At 41.6% G+C, this 22,413-nt stretch overlaps 3 protein-coding genes across 3 annotated transcripts in view; 1 reads left to right on the forward strand and 2 right to left on the reverse strand.

The window, feature by feature from the left end:
• Positions 1–22,413, reverse strand: part of LOC310991559 (uncharacterized protein) — a 134,937-nt gene that overhangs the window by 81,899 nt on the left and 30,625 nt on the right. The gene's annotated exons all lie outside the window — the stretch shown is intronic.
• Positions 2,376–6,910, reverse strand: mrps30 (mitochondrial ribosomal protein S30). Its single transcript, XM_083979282.1, has 5 exons — positions 6,237–6,910; positions 5,740–5,885; positions 5,436–5,541; positions 3,533–3,709; positions 2,376–2,929 (listed from the first exon to the last, which is right to left on the reverse strand). Exons 1-5 carry the CDS (start codon positions 6,895–6,897, stop codon positions 2,667–2,669), a joined length of 1,353 nt encoding a protein of 450 aa, XP_083835408.1. The 5' UTR covers positions 6,898–6,910; the 3' UTR covers positions 2,376–2,666.
• LOC310991747 (selenocysteine insertion sequence-binding protein 2-like) lies at positions 7,644–16,154 on the forward strand. The gene is made up of 18 exons (XM_083979649.1): positions 7,644–7,811; positions 8,907–9,022; positions 9,126–9,270; positions 9,361–9,436; positions 9,578–9,792; positions 9,871–9,955; positions 10,048–10,145; positions 10,534–10,680; positions 10,811–10,900; positions 11,009–11,110; positions 11,208–11,346; positions 11,514–11,680; positions 11,769–11,898; positions 12,025–12,208; positions 12,326–12,546; positions 12,788–12,942; positions 13,826–14,027; positions 14,163–16,154. Exons 1-18 carry the CDS (start codon positions 7,803–7,805, stop codon positions 14,288–14,290), a joined length of 2,409 nt encoding a protein of 802 aa, XP_083835775.1. The 5' UTR covers positions 7,644–7,802; the 3' UTR covers positions 14,291–16,154.

A 22,413-nucleotide genomic window follows, 5' to 3' on the forward strand; every position in this document is an offset into this window, starting at 1 on the left:
ATAATATACATCAATATTTTCAGTAATACATTTCTTACTGTAAAACGGTATAACAGTAAGGATAATTTACTGGCAGCACCGTTGCCTGCTTAATACTGTAGTTTTCATTTACAGTAACATATTGGCAGCACCGTTGCCTGCTTAATACTGTAGTTTTCATTTACAGTAACATATTGTAGTTTTCATTTACAGTAACATATTGTAGTTTTCATTTACAGTAACATATTGTAGTTTTCATTTACAGTAACATATTGGCAGCACCGTTGCCTGCTTAATACTGTAGTTTTCATTTACAGTAACATATTGTAGTTTTTGTTTACAGTAACATACTGGCAGCACCGTTGCCTGCTTCATACTGTATTAGCCGTTTACAGTAACTACTGTAACAGTAGTTTACAATAATAAGCAGGCAACGGTGCTGCCAGTATGTTATTGTAAAACAGCAGGAAAAAGGCTAACAGTGCATATTAGGGTAAATGAGTCAGAGAGAGGTGGTTTTGAAACCTTTTTTTTTTTTTTCCAAATCATGCAGATAGTTGTGGAGTTGTTGCTGTGAACACAATAGCAGTTTGATTTCTTACTTGGTCATAAAAGTGTCAGTATCGAAGCAGCTACAGGAATCACATAGGTATGAGCCTGATGTCATGCAGCCTGAGGTGTAAAGCGAGTTTTACCAGCTGATTACATAACAACTGGACCAACATAAAATGTTACCTTAACTGGTCCGGCTCAGCGAGTGTTGGTTGTTCATCAGACTGCAAACCTGAATTTCAGCTCTTAGAAAATCTAAGATAAAGATGAGGAAAAGTGCAACATGTGCCACCAATCACCACCCCACCCCCCCCGTTTCCCTCGTCACACACTGACAGACACACAAGCCACACATGCACAGACAGACAATGTGTGAGTGTTAATAAAGAGTCAGTGATGAACGAGGCCACACAAAACCAGCAGGACGGGTCGGGAGGAGGAGGAGGAGGAGGAGGGATGGGGGGGGTTGGGGGGTTAGGGGGTTGTGGGGGGGGGGACTCATCCTCAGACAGTGTGATGCCAGGGGCCGTCCAGTGTGTATTCATATCACAGAGCAGAGGGTAAAAGATAAAGAGAGAGCTGCTAGTGAAGGAGGGAGTAGAGTCATCGTGGTAATAAAGGCAACTGTGCTCAGGCATCATTCACCAGACACACACAAAGACACACTTACAGTACACACAAAGACACACTTACCCCCCCCCCCCCTCTCTCTCTCTGCATACCTTCAGCAGCTCTCTCTCTCTCTCTCTTTCACTCTCACACTCTTTTCTTTGACCGACATGCTCACATGCACAGACATACACAAAACAGAGCCCGTCGTCCATTTCCCTTCATATCAGCTGTTCTCCTCTCTGCCTGTCGGTCTGTGCAGACCCTCAGGGGGTTTCTCTCTCTCTCTCCCCCCTTCCCTCTCTCCTAATCTATTCCAGGAGCTTCCTCACATTTATTCCTCCAGAGCTGTGGCACTCAAACGCACTGTTCATTCACTGTGAACTGATTCCTGTATTTCTCTGTTCTTCTCGTCCTCGTGGTTTTGCGCGGCCATCTGCCAGCCGCTGCTTATTAAACAGTAATGAACAGATTTCACTGGCAGCAGAGATGCAGTTGCTTTTTGTTCACCGATAATGAGTGTGTTTCTAATTATCTAAAACGTTACATAACCGCTGAGGAGCCCATGCTGGCAACTTTACATTACATACTGTACAATCGGTCTATGTTATTACTGATGTGATGAATAGTTAATGGTTCTTGTAACTTCACTGTCACTCATACTGTGGGAAGTTTGAGTGCTAAGTTTTGAAACTGTTCTCTGTCGTGTATCTGTTCACAAAAGCTCTTCTTTCTTTGTGTGACCCTACTCTTTTGATTTTTTTTAAATTTGCTTTGTAATAACACGTGACATCATTTTAACCCAAATTTGAGCTCACAGGTCTGGGGTAGAGTGACTGGTGGCAATCAGCAGCTCACTGTGATAGAAATGTACTAGTATCAGACACAATCAAGATTTGGTTTTGAGAAAGAGGGAAAACTAGTGGAGGAGTTAAATACTGAAAATAAAAGATTATTTGGATAAAAAGACTATTTCAATGAATATATAGTGCATGTTATTGTTAACACTTTTGGATGTTCAGTGAAAATTGAAACCTAATCCAGAGGAAAATAAATTATTAGTGAGTTGTACAGGACGACGGAAATGATAAATAAAAAAGAGCTCCACAGGTCAAATTTCAAAAATTAATGACTCGATTATTTAGAGTCCAGATGTATAGTGGAGTTCGGTGCTTCTGCTTCGATTTAGTTAAATATCATGAGTCAGACAACACTGCCTTGTTCTTAAAGCATGATTTTATTTTTTGCATAAATACAGTTTGCACAGTAATAATAACAACCGGGGATGTGAGAGTGTTTTTTTCCCCCCCAGTACTTTGTTCAGCTTTCAGAGAGCTGGTCAACACAGATTGTTCTGCTTTTGAACATTACATTTTCATACAATCTGTCAAAACGTCCTCTCATTTCTGCCGAGTTGGCTCTTTTTCCTCTTGATTTCATGTGTCCTCCACCGCCTCCGAGACAACAGACATTTTTCACTGGTGGACAGACGTGAAGAAGAGACAAGACACACCGACTACGAAGGTCTACGACGGTTGGTTGATGAGGAACTGGACCAGCAGCCTGATGACGTCGTCGTTCAGACCCACCACCTCTCCGTCCTGCACCGTCTCGTAGAGTCGCAGGCTCTCGGTTCCCCACAGCAGGTTCTTCCTGGGGTTGTTGGCGTCCGTCTCCACGGCGAGGGCCAGCGTGTTGAGCTGGTAGCAGAAGAAGGAGAAGAAGTGGCCGTCGGAGATGACGGCCTGGGACACGAAAGGCCTGGTGACGTCCTCGTGGTCCCAGAAACCTGCAGAGGTGAGAGGGAGGTATATGAATAATTCACATCAACATCTCCATCATGTTTTTGTCAATACTTATCCTCCTGTACAAAACAATAACTTCTGGTACGAAATCAATTAACCATTAAACATGATCTAGACTAAGATATGCAGTAGAACATGGGTTGATAAAGGCATGGGATCAATTAACCAATTAAAAAAATATCTTTTCAAATTTAACATACACCTTTTAATTTTACTTAGCATCTGAATAACATAAGGTTTTCCAAACTGTTGGCTAAAGTCACACAAAAACAATTTCTAAGTAAAGTTACTGGCTACAAGAGGCCAGAAAAATATAGATAAATAAAAAGAAAATAATAATAATAGATCCATGTAAATGAAATCTAAATTACTTTAGAACCTTTATGTTCAAGTAGGAGTGCTTTACTATAAAGATCCCACTGTCACACCCTCTATATTTGGCTCCGATTACAGTTTCTTGTTGAATACATACATCTGGAATCACCTGCTGCATTAAATTATATTGTTTTAAAAGCTGTAAAATCACTTGAGCTGTACAAAGAGATTCCATGTTTGTGTGTGTGTGTGTGTGTGTGTGGGTAACTCACCCTGGTACAAGGCCTGAGCTCCAGTCCAGGCGAAGAGGCTGGCCAGCCCGTTGGCTCGGAGGAAGACCTCCACCTGGTCGGACTGCTGCTGCCGGGACATCCGCTCCCTGTGGTACCGGTCAGGGACCAGGTGGAACTGAGTGTGACCGTAGCAGACCGGGTCCGGGAGCTTAGCGCCTGTTCATGAGAGGAGGCGAAGTGTATTAGAGGGTGAAATGTGAAATAATTTCTCTAATCTGTTATCTAACCATCTGACTGACAATGACTAGAACAGTTTGCATGTATCTGACTGCAGACACAGAAAGTTACACGCTGGCGCCCCCTGCTGACAATGAGCGGTAACTGGATAATGTGTGTGTTACGGCCGATAGGGGTTTGGCCTTGTGCATGTGTGTCTCTCGCTCTCTCTTCCCCCCCACAGCTCCACCCAGGCCTCAATCAGCACAACGAGGCTCACCTGGGCTGCTGAGGCGGCAGATGGGGGCAGTGCTCGGGGACTGCTGGGCCTGCTGGGCCTGCCTGCCTCCCAGCTTGGCTTTTGTTTGTTTTAGTTTATGTCTACTTGTATCACTCTTACGTTTCGTATTAAATCTCCTTCTAGTTAATTTAGTGTCTTTGTGTTGGTGTTTGGGGTCATTGGTGGGTCCATTGTTATGCCCCTCCGGGCCAACGAAGTTCTGGGGCGTAACAGTGTGTCATGTCATGTAACTGGCACAGTACATACAGCGGGGAAATAAGTATTGAACATGTCAATAGGACTTGCATGGTGAGCAGCATAGAGGCCATGGCGGTTAAATGCGTTACCTGCTACCTGCTAATTGCAGGTCTCTCTAAAGCTCTCTGTCAGTGATCATTGGCTCTTGGACAACTCTTCTTAGTTTTCTTTTGACTGTTAGAAATCTTGTGAGGAGCATGACCAGTTTATGGTAAAATGTTGTTCTTTTTAGTTCTGGATAATGGCACTAACGGGTAAAACGGTGCGTTCAGACACATATGTTCTGCAACATAAGTTTCTGAAGGTGTTGAGAAGCTCCCATCATGAGATGCCTCTTGTGTGACACCTTGGTGATGAGAAACCTTTTCATAGGCGACAGTTTGGACTAAACCAGCTGATGTTACTTTGCACTGATAGGGGACAGGATGACTTTATAAATACTGACAGACTCCAGCTGCGTTCTTGGCTTTCCACACCTTTTTGCACCTCCTTTTCTTCATGTGTTCAATACTTATTCCCTGTGTCATTTCACTTTATTACACATTTGTTTGGATTTCTTTGTATGTGTGCATTACTTGGGTTGTTGCCAACATCTGGTGAACATTTCGTGTCAATAGCTCTATTAGAAATATATTTTCTGAGAAAAACGTTGACACGTTCAATACTTATTTCCCCCACTGTACATGCACATGTAGACCCACCTGGAGTGATAATAATCGACATTAGGAGTGGACCACTGGGATTATCTCACCTGTGCATCATTTTTCCTTTGATAACATGCAATTTCCAACATGGCTCATATAAAATAACATACTTTTTTTAATGCCTGACATATTAAAGCTAAACAGTGAAACTAGAGGGAAAAGTCTCAGTTTGTAGGGTTGTCATCAATATGTCATATCAACAGATATCTTTAATGGTTTTGCTGAGATGACTGGTGTGGTCCTGGTGTTACATCAATAAGAGCATTTCAGTGAACACCCTTAAATGTGTACTAAACTGAACAGCTTCTCAATGCCAAATGTCTGTGAAGATGAGGAATACAATGTAAAGTGTCAGTAAACTGTGCTTAACTATGCACACATGTAGTGAGTACACATGAGTATGTAAATTTGGGTAGAATCACATAACTGAGTTGAAGTGAGACACTTTGGATGTGAGTGGTCTCCTGTGGTTGTGTTACCTTACCTGTGAAGATGTTGTTGTCATATTGTCTCTTGAACAGAGGCAACACATTAGGAGGAAGTGTGACCTCTGGTACTTCAGCTGCATACGAAGCCTCCATCGGGGTGAACTGAGAGAGGGCACAATGACAAGCAGAAATGCTATTATTTTATACCTTAGAGTTATTGTTATGTTATTTAGATGTTTTGTTTCCCTCAATAATCTGCAGTGTTTCTTTCCAGGTTTGTCACATTTGAAAATGTAGTTTCCTCTCAAAACATATGTGTTGCTCTGTCTTTTAGTGACAGTGTGGAAAATTAATCACTACCTGTGGCAGTTGTTGAGTGGTCCGAATCTGACAGAGAGGCCGGTCATCTATCTGGAACCTGGTTGGCTCTTGCCGGCCTCTCCGGTGTCCCTTTGGGATGATCCTCTGTCCTCTCCTCCAGTAAAAGTGCACCCGGGGATTCTTATCTGATAGAGAGAGAAAATAAACATTATACTACACATACACTTATGAAATGCATGATTCTGAATGAGTGTTTTGAGTTTTTTGGTACTGTCAGTGTATGTTAAGGCTGTAACTAATGATTAATTTCATTCATTTTACAATTTATTTAGAGCTTATACAAAAATGTGTGACAAAAGACAACATGAACTGAAACCAAACAAACACACAAGGTCACAGACAACATTTCCTGATAACAAAAAAGCCCAAAAAGGAGTAGAGGAGGAAATCTAACACCTATTTAGTCCTAGCCCTACATACACATAGAAAAACCTCAATCCTGCACAAATAAGGTTGAATGGAAATCTGCTAATTACCTAGACTGGACTGCAGGAACAGTGGGTTGTACTTGGCCAGACTGTAGGTGAGCTCGGCCGCCAGGTTTCTGAGGAAAGGTCCGACCACCATCTCCTGGTTTCGATAGAGGAAAGTTTTATGCTTCTTCTTCATCTTGTGCCAGTGCTCCTGTAAAATCACACGAGTGACCAAGGATCGGATGTCCGCGAACGCACCATCGTCAATCCCCGGCGTCGACACTAGTGCGGGTTGAGCCGCTGCAGCCGACGGCGACGACCCCTCCTCCTCCTCCTCCTCGCTGGGGGTCGTGGCGGTGGTGGGAGTGAATTTCTCGGGCAGCCCCGGGATGTACGCGGTCTTGGTGAAGTGCTGGTACCATCTGTCCGCATTCCTGGCAAAAGTCTGAGGGCAAACCACGAATTTCTCCCGCTGGACCCGAGTGAGCAGGGAGAGCTTCTCCTCCACCGGAGAGGCGCAGATCTTCTGTATCTGCTCCTCGACCTGCCGCCGCCGCGCCGCCTTGCTCTTGGCCGTCAGAGAGTGGACGACGGGCGGGTAGTTGGGCTCCTTCGCCGCCGCCGCAGCCGCCGCAGCCTCGGTGTGGGCGGCGAGCTGCTGCCGGTGTCTGAACGGAGGCAGGTTTCTGGGGAACAGCAAGGGCAGCCGTGTGCGGGCCGCCATGTTTCAGCTCTGTCTTCTTCTTCTTCCTCACAGCGCCAGTGCAGTAGCGCCCCCTACTGGACGGGGGTCTACATGGCTCTGCTCGATTTGGAATTTCAGAATAAAAGCCCTTTGAACCTTCAAATTTGACTGTATTCTATGTAGCCTACATTCATATTTCTTAAAAAACTACCCGTTATTACTCAACCATTCTGATAATACTTGACCTCATGATGACACCCAGAGAAAAGCAGGTCAATCTGATGTGGAATTTCAGAATAAAAGCCCTTTGAACTTTTAAATTTGACTGTACTCTTGGGTTTGAAAAAAAAAAAAAAAAAAAACTACCGTTCCACTTCAGACAGGTACTCGACCTAAGGATGACACCCAGGAAAAATTAGGCCAATCTGATGTGGAATTTCAGAATAAAAGCCCTCTGAACTTTCACATTTGACTGTATTCTGTCTACATTAAGATTCATATTTCTTAAAAACTACTCATTATTACTTGACCGTTCCACTTTAGACTGATAATACTGGACCTCAGGATGGCACCCAGAAAAAATCAGGCCAATCTGATGTGTCATTTCAGAATAAAAGCCCTCTGAACTTCTATATTTCACTGTATTGTATGTACAGTAGGATTCATTGTTTTTTTTGGCTTTGGAGAGTAGTAACGCCGCGAGGGCAGAAGATGTCGCTGTGAGCTCTCCGCGCGCACACAATGTAAACATCACCTGACGTCATCATCAGGCTCTTGTAGCTGCTGCTATCAAACAGGTTGCTGCTTTAGCCTCGTTAGCTAACAACACACTGTTGTTGGCGCAGATAAATGCGGCGTCATCGTGACTGGGAGTTTGACAACGCGTGGAAAACATGAGCGAACATGCGGATATGTGACTGCGACTGAAATAAGCTGCATGGAAGATGGACAAGGTAAGTTACGGAAGAAAATACTAACGCAACGGGGTTTTTTTTAAGCTAGTTAAGTTAGCATGCCTGCCTGTCACGCTAACGTGCTGTGATAGAAAACTTTAGTTGCTACAACCATTTAAGGTAGGTATACTGATAAAATAAAAGAAACCGCTGCTTTGACCACACAAATGAGCTGTTTGTTCAGTCGTTTGCCTAAAAAAAGGGTTTTGCCAGGCTACCAAAAAGTTATGAATGTGTAATGCTAGCAGGATGTTAACACGAGCCAATTAGGCTAAAACGTGCTTAACTGCACATGGATCAGAAGTCGAGCTGAATGAAGCATTACTCGAAATCATGGTGGACTGGAAGTGTAAATAAATAAAATAACTTCAACTGGTAAATACACAGGGTTACGTGAACTGCAGCCAACGTGATTGTCAAAGGTCGCATTCATGCAGACTGTTGAGCAAACTCATCTGTTGTCTGTCAGACCCCCATTATCTCTGTTTTTATTTAAGTATATGTTAAACATTGTTAGGAAAAAAAGAAGCAAGACAGGAATCAACAGTGTCAACAGGCCTAGTAAACATGAGCATATGTTGCTACCTACATCCAGTATGTATTTACACAGATAAAAGTAAACTTCAATTTGGGGGAAACAACTCAGGGCTCCAGACTAACTTTTTTTTTGTCACACTAGGTCACAGTGGCCCCTAATTAAAAAAAATTAGGAGAGCAAGCAGAACAATGGCAAATATTCACATTTCCTTTTCTTTCATTCATGATCCTCACACACATTCGCCTTACACGTAATGACAGATTACAGATTATTTGAGTCGCTCCTTCACACACACTGCAACAACAGATAAAACAACAAAACAAAAAACTGCAAATTTGCTGGGTGCACATGAGCAGTGCAACTAGTAGATGAAACATTTATCTGTCTCAAATTTTAGGGGCAAAATGCTCCCATTTAGGGGACTTCTGGAGCCCTGCAACTGTTTTTTCTTCTCTTAGATACCGGTATGTTCTTGAATGGACAAATCGTATAGTAGTTAACATAAATGAAGAGAAGTTTTAATGAAAGAATTGTGTTGTATTTTTTTTGCTTTTCAGTCTTTTGACCCTAAACACCGGAGGAGACAGAAAAAGCAGCCAGCTGAGCCACACACAGCTTCATCGCCAACTCTGGTGTTACCAAATCCTTATGTTTCCGACCAGTTTTCAAGGGGGTAGGTACATAATCTTCTCCTGGTCAAAGTATCCAGTCATCATGTACGTCTATATGTAATTTAATCAATTGCTCATTTGTGTAAATGTTGGATCTCTGTTAAGGAACCAATCAGGTCTGAGCCCGAAGCAAGCAAGAAGAGGCGGAGATGTTCCCAGGAGTTTTGGCTACAGCAGCAGCCGTCGCGTTAGAGAGGCCGGTGATGATTTCCTGCAGAGAGAAAGATCCATACGGGATCCACAAGCAAAGGTTGGTTTCATTTTGAGTACCTGAAAAGTATATCAAAATAAACTTTTCTCATGAAATTAATTTAAATTATTTTTTTATTCATCTCCACAGACATCAAACAATGTCGATAGCTCTTCAGCACAAAGCAGAAATAAGGGCAAGAGCACAGTGGACTCACAGAAAAAAGGTAGTTTCACACTCACATTTAATTCATATAATTATTCTGTTTTATTTTTTGTGAGTGCCTCCTTTCATTTCTCTTACTCTAATCAAAGAAAATTAATTTTGTAGCTCACTTTTGTAACAATGTTTTGTATTTTATCCTCAGGTTTTAGGGGCGTCAGATCTGCCCCAAACTCTGCCGTGAGGTCAAAACCAGCACAGACTGACATGGTCCCATTTGAAGTAAAGATGGCCGACTTTCCAGAGTTGGCTGGTGTTTCACTGGGTAAAGCAGGTCCTCCTCTTGTTCAGAAAGAGTGCTGGGGTCCAGCTCCTTCACCCACAAGTCCCCAAACGCAAACGTCAGCATCTGCCTGGAAGGTGAAATAGCAGTTTTGATATCGTATAAGATATAGAGGTGAATGTTTCATTAACTCTCATGAATTTGGTGCTGAACAGGTTGGAAAGAGAGGTTCACCAGTTCAGCATGAGTCCCAACCAAGTAGCACCAATGCAAAGCCCGACTCTCCTGTCATCTCACCAGGTAGGATGAAACTTCTTGTCCATCGTATTCCAGTGACCTAAAGGTAAAGGTAGTGATAGTGATATTATTTGTCCCTTTTTTTGTGTGAACAGGCCAGGTGGCTGTGACGTCCTGGGCTAATGTCGCCTCCCAGCCTCCGAAGAAAGTCATCCCTAAAGAGAACAACGTCAGCAGCAGCAACCCCACGCAGGTAGATTATGAATGTCATTTAAAATCTCAACTTTTGGCTTAATTAGAAGGTTTCTATCATTAACCCTGTTGAAGGTGAAATCAGAGAGTTTCTCTGATGAGTTGCGCTTTTATTTTGTGGAAGTCTGTTATACTTGTGACACAAACCAAACTGCTGTTGAGTCATTTACATGAAAAATACAAAGTGTGTGTGTGAAATGTTAAATAGAGCAGTGCTGAATAAGCCAAAGTGATAGCTTGCTGTAGAAATGAATAATTTATAATACAGAACCTGACGTGTGGCTCTTTCTGTTGAAACAACCAACCACCTTCCTAGTTAATAAGATAAACATTTAGGTTTTCCTGTGTTGTATTTTCTGTCTTCTCATTTTATTTTTACATCTGATCAGACGGAGGAAATGGCTGCACAGCAGGAAGAGGGAGTCCCAGGGAAGAAGAAACGGAAGAAAAAGAAGAAGAAGGCTAAAGGTGCTGGCGAAGATGCAGAGCTGGAGTCAGAAGAGCAGATCATTTACCAGGAGCCTCCAAAATTTGAGGTAAATAAAAATTGGTTCTATATTCTAATTCAGTTAAAGAAATAAAACCAATTTATTAGCACTTTTGAATTTAAATTTCTTATAATGTTGGATTGAAAATTACTTTTGTTCTCTTTGTTTTGCCAAATAGGATGAAGAGGAGTTTCCAGGCTTGACTCCTGCTTTCACTAGGACTGATAGATTGATAAGCAACATCAATGCAGCAAAGCTATGCAATGAGGTATATTCATCTCTTTATAGGCTTTCACACAGATGGCATCAATAGGTCAAAAGATTGTCACTAAAATATACTGGATGATAATCAAAATCTGTGTTGCTTTTTTCAAAGGAAACCCAAAGAGAAGAAGGTCAGCACCAGTCTGCTGACCAGAACAAGGAGAAATCATCTGCAGCAAAAGCACTGACCACAGAGACAAATAAAAAAGCACAGGTTTATATTTTCAGATTACACTGAAATACATAATCTTTTGACACCATCCCATAGAAAGCCTATTTAACGAAAATTTTCTTGGTCTCTTCATTTCTAGAAACCTGAAAAGCCGGCGTCCGGTGGGAAAAAGAGCAAAGTTCCTGTTCAGCTGGACATCGGAAACATGTTGGCCGCTCTCGAAAAGAAGCAACAATCTCAAAAAGCCAAGCAAGACGCCAAACCAGTCATTCTCTCAGGTAGGTTGTTGTAAGCATCACTGCTACACGTAGCCCCTAATTTCTCTCTTTCTTTGATAACAATATTTTAAAAGTGCATTTTAGCTGACTGCACTCACTTTCTTAGGGTTATTCTTATTCGAAGCATTGAATAAGCATTTTTCTTAATCAAAATGATTTCTTTAAAGTTGGTGGAGGACTACCTGTGGTCCAGAAGCAGCCGTTGGTGCAGAAGAAGCTTCCCTGGCAGCAGGACAGAATTGCACACAACCCCCTGGACTCCACCAGCCCCTTAGTGAAGAAAGGAAAGCAGAGAGAGGTCCCCAAAGCCAAGAAACCCACTCCTCTGAAGAAGGTAAGTCATTCACTTTCTGTAGAACAAACACATTACATTTACATTATATAGATATATGGGATTCATTTGGTTCATTTTCGATCCTCAGGTCATTTTGAAAGAAAGGGAGGAGAGGAAACAGAGGCGTTTGCAGGAGGAGAGAGGTCTGCTGCCTGAAAATGAGCTTGAACCTGCTAATGATCCTGCAGAAGAGGAGGAGTGTGACATAAACGCAACAGGTCAAAGGAAGCAGAAGTCCTGTGGGAAATAATCCCAGCTGTAAAAAAAAAAAAAAAAAAAAAAATGCAGGAAACGTTTGATTCAAGCTAATCTTTGATCTGTATTTTGCGGTTCTCAAATCTCAGACGAGGTTGAAAATCCTCCAGAGGAACTTGACGATCCGTCTGAGATGAACGACACAAACGAGGCACTGAAAGAGGAAGATGATATAGAGGCCACCAACGATGAGATCATAGAGCAACAACAAAGCACCTCTCCTGTACCCTGCCCAGTCAGCCGACCCAAAATCCACAGCCGCAAGTTCAGAGAGTAAGGCCGCGGAAGCTATTCCCCTGTTTGTTATCTCTGTTGACATGTGTAGTTTGTGTTTCCGTGGTTGTTCTTGTCACATTTTTTGTTAATGTTATGTATTGTTGTACGTGTCAGCTACTGCAGCCAGATGCTGAGCAGAGACGTGGATGAGTGTGTGACAACCCTGCTAAAGGAGCTGGTTCGTTTCCAGGACCGCCTGTACCAGAAGGACCCCATGAAGGCCCGCATGAAGAGACGGATCGTGATGGGACTCAGAGAAGTCCTGAAGCACCTCAAACTCAGGAAAGTCAAGTGTGTCATCATCTCTCCCAACTGTGAACGGATCCAATCCAAAGGTACTGTATCCTCTTTTTTTAATATCATTTGAGAAGTTTGTTTTAATTCATGTCAATCTGTGCTCCATATATCAATAATACAATCTAGTTCTTATTTGGGCATAGTTTGTCTTTAGTATTTCTTATTCCCATTAAAATCAAGCTCAGCAACTAGCTAGTGTACCGACACCTCCCAGCTAAAAACACTGAATGCTTGAAGATGGAGACAAAGACATTTACAGAAACATGTTTATATTCACAGGTGGCCTGGATGAGGCTCTCCACAACATCATCGACACGTGTCGTGAACAGGGGGTGCCATTCGTGTTTGCACTCTCCAGGAAAGCTTTGGGTCGCTGCCTCAACAAAGCAGTGCCTGTCAGTCTCGTGGGCATCTTCAACTATGATGGTGCACAGGTCAGTATAGGTCAATAACTGATCAGCCAGATACTCTGGAAATCTGCAACATAATTCGCTGCCCAAGTCACACACTCTAATATTTTGTTAGACCGCCTGATTACGGAACGCATTTGCTGTGGCATCGTTTCAGAAAGCTTCTGCAATGTCACAACATTTATTTCCGTCCAGAGTTGCAATTCATTTTTCAAAGATTCTCAATGGGGTTAAGGTCTGGAAGATGATGGCTCCCCACTATCCTTGCAGTTTTTAATAATGCATTTGACAGTTAACACAATTTTAGTAGTCTCAGCAATCTCCTTTTATTTTTTAATTAGCTTGATGCCAAAAATTTGACCCTTCTGAAACAGATTAACATATTTTCCACGACCACAGGATGCGTCTTCTGACATGATTGTTTAAGAATCAGAATCGGTTAAATAAGTTGTTGCCAGGCCAGCTGAGACATAATCATCCATGCGGTAATTATCCAATGGGAGCCTCTTAACTATTAACTTAGTTAAAGCAGAAGTAAGTGGAATATTTGTGTTAATATAAGTCTTAAATAGTTCTATCTTCCGACAGCAATCGCTCTGCTCTGCTGTAAGCCGAGGAGAAAACGTCTTGTATACTTCCTTGTATCCTACTACCTTTATCCAATGAGGAGAGAGAACGGCATGAAGGGCTGTGTGTCCAGCCAAGGGATGCGCGTGAATGTGGTGACGTAGGGACGAGGACCAATAGATCCATGACGAGGGCGGGGGCTGCTAACTAACAAAGTTAGCCAAAACGACCGGATCGCTTACTTCTGATTTAAATCCAAGTGGTGACTTTTTTTTTGGGACGGGCAGTATACAAGTTAAAAAGAAAAAAAAGCCTAAATCATTGTCTCTCTCATCCACAGGACTACTACCATAAGATGATAGAGTTGTCAGCTGAGGCCAGGACGGCGTATGAGGTGATGGTGTCCAGCCTGGAGCAGACAGACCAGATGGAGGCAGAACAGACGGCGAACACAGAGGAGGAGGAAGAGCTGCAGATCAGCAGCCTGGAAGAAGAGGCTGTGCCCAGTTCTGATGCCACACAACCAGACGAACCAGAATATAGTAAGATCCAGTCTGACCAGATACACTTGAGTCAAAGCTATAATTCTGGGATTTGCTTGATGAGTCAGAAAAGATTTTTCCATCGAAAGTCAAATTAAATTCAAATAATCGTCCTTTGTCTTTTCTTCTTTTTAGTAAAAATTTGGAAGAAGATGTTGGAGAAGGAGTACAACCATCAATTTTTGAACTTTGAGGAGCAGCTGAGCTCCTTGCATTTGGACAGTGAATGTACTGATAACACTGATGAAGATTTAAAGAGTTGACAGTGGTAAAGTGCTCTGTGCCTAAAATATGGACCCACCTGTGCTCATCACCAGCAGAGGAAACTAGGATGGACTTAATAACTCCACATGCAGAAGAACATGTGGTCGTCAGCCTGGGGATTCTGTCAGGAAATCAATCATGTTGCCAGTATTTGCAGTGAATTGTGATTATTTTTTTGATTCATATTTTTGTGTTTGAGTTCAACATGAATGGACAAAGCTGTGTACGCCGGTATATTGAGCGTGTATGTGTGAGGGGCCTTATAAACTGGAGAGGTTAACCACTGACTTAATAGGACCAAAGTTGTCACTTGAAGAGATCCCACAATATGAATTTTCAGCTCTGTTGTCTGTGAACGTACCTTTGACGACGTGTAGGAGTTTATGTTCTGAATGTGTGTAAAAAATATCAACCAGTTGTTGAGAAAAGAAAGAAAAAAGTCAGTTGTTAATTTTTGTTTTAGACTTCAGCTTAGTAGCCACCGTGTTACATCTTTTTGGTTTTCTTCAACCTCACCTCAGTGGGAACAATGGAGAAATAACAGGAAATGAGGCAACAGAGGAGGGGTGACATGCAACAGAGAGCTGCAGCCAGGCTCAGGTCAGCATATTATTGGGTTAAAATAAGGGTCAATAAGATTATAGACTTGTGAAATGATGGTTTGTTTATCACCCTCGGCAAAACTATAGGAAATACACACAGCATGAGAAATTTAAGTCTGTAAATGAAAAAAAAAACCCACACTGCATAACAGACATGCACACATCCTGCTTTTCACACTTTACGTCAATGTGAGTTTCAATTCTAATTCAGTTACATAAAACATATGTTACATACTATTCTTACAGCATGCTGCTTTTTCTATTAGTATACAGGAAAATAATATACTAATGTTAACAAGGAACAACACAATACTTAGCTCTTTGAGATTCCTGGGATGCTCCTTGTGTTCTTGTTTACTCTCTCACAGTGTAAACTTGTTGACCCTTATTGACGCCCACAGCCTGAAATCCCCGGTCCTCACTGACATCTAAGTTCAGTTCAAAGCTTGAGCTTCTTTGCTATGCTTTGATCTTATTTTGCATATAAGGTTCTTTTTACATTTATGTCAAAAGTTTTTGTTTTTAATCCTGATTGCACTACATTGTAGAGCCTGACTGTCTCCGATAGCACAGGCACTACACACTATATGTAGGACTGCCTGTGATTAGGTATTTTAATTAACAGGAGGATCAGCGAAATAATGAGGAACGTTACCTGCTGCTAAATCATCTCAATGAAATCTTGTTTTGTGAGTTTTCCGTTGTCAAACATTGTGAGGGGAAAATGAAATGAAAATGGTGTGATGACAAGTGACAGTAACCTAAAGTGCTGGATGACAATCATCTTCAAAGAAGCAATAAATGATGGAATCTGAACGGGGGAAAATTAATTAAGTGAGACTGAAAAGGACTGAAATTATGATTTTACATTTCAGAAGATTTATGTACAGGACCAGTCAAACGTTTATATGATTATGAACTCTGACAACATAAAAGTTGTATTAATAATTTTGAATTTGAAACTGATGATATAAATATTTCATTTGTGGAAAGGTGGTGCCGTGTCCGATGTGGTAAAGAATGTTTATGTTCAGAAAAAACAACCCTTAGTGACCCGTTGTCTTGTTATTTGGAGTTTGTATGTCTGTATACGACTGGGCTCATCAGATGATGAAGACCTGGTACAGTTCTACACCAACGTGATGTTGTAGTTAAAGATATATTTTCTGATTCAGCTCTTTTTTATATATCACTGAAAGCAAACTGTGTGTAAGATGGAGCATTAAAAGCAAGATGGAAAATTAAAAATATAATGTTTACATCTAATAGTCACAGACAGTTGTGGTTATTTAAATAGGAAACCAGATCTGAGGAGAGTTTAAGCTTTGCTCTTTTTTTTTACCTAAAGTAAATGTCAATGTAAACTAAAGTGTCATTTACAAGTCAGTGTTTACTTTGAGTGAGTGGGTAATACTTATATGAGTAACAGTAGCAGACCAGGCACAATTACAAGAGGAACCCAAATCTATCACATACATAAATAGTCAAATCTGACCACCTGATAGGTGAAAGAATGAAAATTTGATTGATTCTGTTGTTTTCATGTTAATAAAAAATCTTGAAACATATTTTAATTATATCTGAGCAGTCACTTTATACAAGTTTTTTTTTTCTTTTCTGCAAATAGGAAACATCCTATCCTAGCCTCTTCAAGTTCCTGTCCTTAACCTGAGGGAGGAAAAAGGTCCAGAGTTTAAACTGCGCTATGCAAAGTGCCACACAAGACCAGGCATGATGCTTAAAATGTGCAACACAAACAAACTGTGTAAATGCTTTCTGCTATCCAAACACTACATCCTCTTCCTCCTTCTTCTCACCCTGAATGAATATAAAAAGTATAATTTTGCATCTTTTTAAATCCCATGTGCAATGTGAAGTGGCCTGTGTTTGACACGACATGTGAAATGTTTCATTTCCAACATGATTTATTGTCCCAAAGTAAAACTCCAGGATATAATTTATTCATATCAAACTCCTCACTCAGATACATTAAACTCAAATCATTTTCTGACCTTAAATAACATGGATAAAGAATATTTTAAAGACGTGTGAATGAAACTTGGTGTCAAATGAGGTAATTAATTAAAAACCTGTTGCACCCTCATGCAAAAATAGATACATTGTTAATGTTGATTGGACAACCGACATGTCTATGTGCCATTCTGTGTTTACTCCCATTACAGCCATGCAATTAATTTTTATGTGTAGGTTGAGTGTGAGTGCAGTCTCCTTCTTGTGTACACAGCCCAGAGAAACCAGAATGACGAGAATTTACAGTACCTGAGGCAAAGGCACAAACACACGGCATAGACATATTTTTTTCCATCACTTACTTTTCTTTGCCACACCTACTCCAACCATCACTTTGGATATTGTGTATAAAAACAAAAAATGTTCGACATTTTGGCGGAGAAGTCAGGAGCTCATCAAAACAGAATTTATAACAAATGTTTTAAGATTTCACTGAGTGAATGATTTGAGGATCAGTGGATCACCCTCAGGACACCCAGAATATCTGTCATCTATCTTGGTAGCTGTCAAGATATTTCACAGCACCACATGTTAACCCCATGGTGCAGAGGAAAGGTCAAAGGGTCATAAAAGCCAGCTGAGGTCTTCCCCTGGTGACCGTCAATGTCCACACTATATGACACTGTTATCTATCCAATACAAATAATATAAATATATATAATACTTGATAATTTCTTAAACCACTAAATCCCTAGTAAATTACTAGGGACACTGGTCATTTGTTTTTGGACACTGCATGGGGAACAAAACTTCCCATTAAAGACGCAGCAGGGATAGCGTCTACATATCCGCTGCAGAGGAGTTCTGTGCACACCACGGCTTTACTGGCTCCAGTGAAGCTGGTGTAGTCTGTGAAGTGGTTGTCGTTCTCCCAACAGGAAGAGTCACGTCTCTGCAGGAGAACTGTGTTCCCGCCGTCCACCTCTTTCACCCTGCTGTAGTCCTCTGGTATGTCCTCCTCCTGCTGCCTCTGAACGTCCACGCTGCCCGGGCCTTTGTCTTTCTGGAGGAGGAGTATATTGTCACGGTCCATCTCCTTCACACCCACCTTCTTCTTTCCATTCCTGTGTCTCTGAATATCCACATAGCCGCCGTTTGCAGGCGGTTGGACAGTCTTCTCGGCGGCACCTTCATTTCGATTCTCTGTGTTTACGAAGCCTGCAGCCGGGTACGGCTGTTTCTGAGCCGGCAGCTGTGGTGGCTCCATGCTGGATAAACTCTCCCCCGAGAGCAACGCGTTGCTTCTCACAAAGTTGTCTATTTCCTTCTTTGTCCCCTCGGGTTTGTCCCAGTCGCTTTGGCCAAGTTGAGTTAAGTCCAAGTGGAAGCCGATGGGAATAATAAAGCTTTTCTTCCTTTTTTGAGAATTTGAGGGATCGGGCAGGAATCCATCATCAGACACGATCAGATACTCCTCGATCTCATCCTTCCAGGCCACCATAGGAGGAAAGCCCTGGTTGATGATCAGGGCATTCATGATGTCTTCAGATCGCCCCCTCTGTAAGGGTCAGTGAGGGATAATTCAGAGGATTGCTGCTATCAGGGTACAATACAAGCTTTTGGAAATACATCGCAGGTGCAGTGTTACCTTGAGAAGCTGAACATCAACTCCTCTGATCTTTGGACCGGGAACTGGGGCCAGAAGACACTTCTTCACACTGAGGAAGAAAAGAAAGTGAGACATTAATCAGATTTTGCTTAGCATCTTGTTTTTATACAGAGTTGTATATCATTGCAGCAAATACATACTATTTCCTCTTCATGACCAAGATGCACATTGCTGTCGTGATTGGAAATGCAGAGAGGATAGCAACTAGTATCCAGAAGTTTTTCTGAGGATCTACCAAAAAAGAAAAAAGAAGAAGATGTTTTTATTGATGAGTGGTGGTAGCCTAACTTATAACAGTTTCCACCTTCATATAAAAGCCAAAGATGGTGCAAAAAAACGTTGTTGTGACTCACAGTCAGGGGTTTTCACAGAAGTTGAGTTGCTCCACTCGCTCCAGGAGCCGTGGTCTAACGTACAGCGCACCTGAACTATGTATGTTACCCCAGGATTGATGTTGTGCAGGTTGAGCTGGGTTTGTGTACCTGACGAGTACTCCTGCAGAGACACACACATAAATCACACAACAGTTCATCCATATTAGGATTAGGATCACATTTGTCTAACTGTAAATGTGGGGAGGATACAATGATTTATTAAATGCTAATTTTCTTTCTTTCTTTCTTTTTTGCTCTATAACAAACCTGAAACAGAATGATTTGAAATAAATATTTGGATTTCAATACTTTTCATGTCTTTTCTTGCACAAAAAAAAGTCAATTTAGATCACTGACTATCTTTTAAAGGCTCTTGCCATCCTTTCCTGCACAAAAACAAACACCATTCTCCAATGACCCAATGAGCTACTGTTTGTTTCGGACTCACCTTCCACTCGTTGCTGTTTTCTTGCTGGACTCTTAGTTCGTATTTGATGGTGACCCAGCCAGATTCGGTGTCCGTGTCGTAGGGATGATCCCATCTGATATGGAGGTAGGGATTGTCCTCTTTCTTCATCACCTGCACAGTGACGTTTTCGGGAACGTTGGGCTTCACTGTGGAGACACACAGACACAGTGCTTTGAGCTAAATGCTAATGCTTATAATGACAATACTGACATGCCGTGCTTAGGCAAGGCAAGGCAAATTTATTTGTACAGCCCAATTCATACATCAGACAATTCAAGGTGCTTTATAGAGGCATAGAAATACGTTTAAAAGGAAAAGAAAGGATTAAGATGGTAAAAGACAATAATAGCATTAAAATGATGAGAATAATTAAAATTATATATTGACAGGAATAATGTTTACTGGGGTCATCATCTTTGTTTAGCATACTGAGATGTTAATATTTGCTGTAGTTGTCGATGGGAAGTTGAGAATGTAATAGTTTCTGCAGTTATTTAATCAAAAACTAAAAAGTTTAATGGAAATAGCTTGAATAAATGTTTACCAAATGTCATTGGAAGTCATTCAATATCTGGTGTGATATCTGTAAAGCTGGTCCACTGGTCACAAAAGCATAAAATACGGCATGTTTTAAATATTTTATACAGACTAAGTTTCAATCTCTGGGGCAAAGTCTAACGCCTTGGAGTTACTCTTCCTCATGGGAGCATGGCAGCACATGGAGATCCCACGCACAACTGCCTGTATAACCAAACAAAAGGTGTGAAATCTGATCTGTAGACAACTTCTCCACCTCAAGTCGGTACAAACCTGTTCTGTCTCATTCTGTTCAGGTTTTCATTTGTAGCTTCATGGCTGTCAATCAGTACTTTTCCATTCCTTACCAGACACAAGAAAGCTGCATCGCCAATAAAACGCGTGCGAATCATTAGCTCAAACAATACAGACCACTGCAACTTCTACTACAATACATAGACTGAGTAGGAGTCAATGGTTCAAAGTGTATCACTGAAACAACAACACAGCGAAGCTCTTCTTTAGTGCTACCAATACTGTTATTTTACTTTATGGTGTCAGATAATCTTGTAACAAACATTTTGATCTTCCTTTTTCTCATAGGCTACTGTATTATTTTATTTTGCACTATAGGGGCACCTACATGTATAAGAAATGCGCCAATCTGTGAACAGGAGCCAGAACTTATTCTGTGTGTCTCTTGAGGTGTGATTTATTTCTCTAACCAAAACTGTGGTAACTTTTGGTGTGAGTAACAACTTACCAATTTCCATTACATCCATCTTAAAGGCCTCTGAGGAGGCATTACCAAGGGCATTGGTGGCCACCACTGTCAGGGAGTAATCGACCCAGATGGAGGTGTGGTCTTTGTCAAAGAAACAGGAGTTCTCCCCTGCTGAGCGGTAGTCTGGACACTCCTGTGTTCCCTCCATCCTGCACACAGACAAAACAAGACCTTTAGCAACCAGGATGCAGGCGATTGCTGCTCAGTGCACTTTTTACGACATATACGCATATAAACGTTGTGTTAATGTGCTGTGAGCAGTATATGTGTCACCACTCAGGAAACAGCTGATAGAGGCAGTCAGATAGGAGACATGTGTGGTGCCTGCATTGTCTCCTGACTGATAACATGATCCTAAATGTCATAGTTTAAGAAATAACACATCTTGAGTGTTTTTTAGTGTTTTGCTAGTGGAGGTTTCTTAAATGATTCTCGAGGAGTAATGGTAGGGAACACCACCGTTAACTGTAATGTCACCTGGGTGCTGTCATGGTTTCCCGAGTCACAGGTAAAGCGTCGATTTATTACCCAGACTGTAGGATATGGTTGGAGAATCCTGTGCGGCTAGACCAAGATTGTGAAACCGTAAATATGACCCGTCCACTTCTATACCTGTTAAGTGAGCAAACTAATGCTGTAGCCGATAGTTTTTGGATGTGTGGGGACAATGTGTTGCGTAACGTTCTCCCCTCAAAGTGGATAGGATTATGCGCTCTAGTTAGGTTGCGAATTCCAATGGTAGTTATGTATGAAGGAGTTATTATTTTGAGGGTAACATTTATGCTTTTTTGTAAATGTATGTTTGTGGTATTTTGTTATTATTTGTGTGAAACCTTGGACGTCATGGGACGCAAGACAAATTTCAGAGTGATCTGACAATAAAGTGTAATCTTATCTTATCTTATTAGGATTGCGAAAGGCGCTATTAGGATAGCGAAACCCTGTGTAACTGTCAGTTACATTGTGTGATTGACAATAAAGTTTACTGAACTGAACTGAACTGAACCCGGAACCCCCAAGATTTGAGCCAGGTCACCTCGACCCGTACAAGATGACAGAACAAGATGACAAAAACATTAGGAGAGCCAGGAAATATTGGGAAATGTACCACACACACACACACACACACACATAGTGATGAGAACCAAAGTCCAAGATAAATGATACTAAGCTGTTCCCCCTCTTTTCCCTTTTGGGTTAAAGGGACAATGAGGAGTTTCTATTTGGTTATTAAAAAGTCTCACGTTAATGTGGATGAATCTACGTTACCCACACTTGTTAATGGCTCCATTTTCGATAAATATATCGTTTTGTCTCTATCGTTATTTTGTTATTATTAGTGGTGGCGGAAACGCTGGGCGAGCCGACCAGCGGTTCCTTACTTTCGGTTTCATGGCGGCAAGTCATGAGAATAACGCCGTCGAATCGCCGTTTATGGTCGGACCTACGACGGTATGTGATCATCTTTGAACCTCTGACTTTAATTCTTGATGAATGAAAACATGAGTCTGTCTTGCGCCGGTCAAAGAATTTCACCGTGCGCGTGGAGGCTCATGTAGTGTGAAAACGCTTCGCTTTTCCAAAACTCCTCGTTGTCCCTTTAAGGTTGCCAAATCGTCTGGTAAACAGGATGAGATCGGTACACCCAACACACACACATAGCCTGGGTTTGGTATAAAAAGGCATGTCATTCTTTGTAATGTTGGAATTTGTCTCAACCCTACGCTGGTTACGGTG

The sequence above is a fragment of the Trachurus trachurus genome (assembly GCF_905171665.1).
Source record: "Trachurus trachurus genome assembly, chromosome: 9".
Lineage (NCBI taxonomy): Eukaryota > Metazoa > Chordata > Actinopteri > Carangiformes > Carangidae > Trachurus > Trachurus trachurus.

Coding starts and splice junctions, on each gene's coding strand:
- mrps30 (XM_083979282.1), bottom strand. CDS start 6,897: ATGGCGGCCCGCACACGGCTGCCCTTGCTGTTCCCCAGAAACCTGCCT. Junction 5,542..5,739: donor CCACTCAACAACTGCCACAG/GTAGTGATTAAT, acceptor GCCCTCTCTCAG/TTCACCCCGATGGAGGCTTC. Junction 3,710..5,435: donor TGACAACAACATCTTCACAG/GTAAGGTAACAC, acceptor TCTCATGAACAG/GCGCTAAGCTCCCGGACCCG.
- LOC310991747 (XM_083979649.1), top strand. Junction 9,437..9,577: donor AGTGGACTCACAGAAAAAAG/GTAGTTTCACAC, acceptor TTTTATCCTCAG/GTTTTAGGGGCGTCAGATCT. Junction 14,028..14,162: donor ACCAGACGAACCAGAATATA/GTAAGATCCAGT, acceptor TCTTCTTTTTAG/TAAAAATTTGGAAGAAGATG.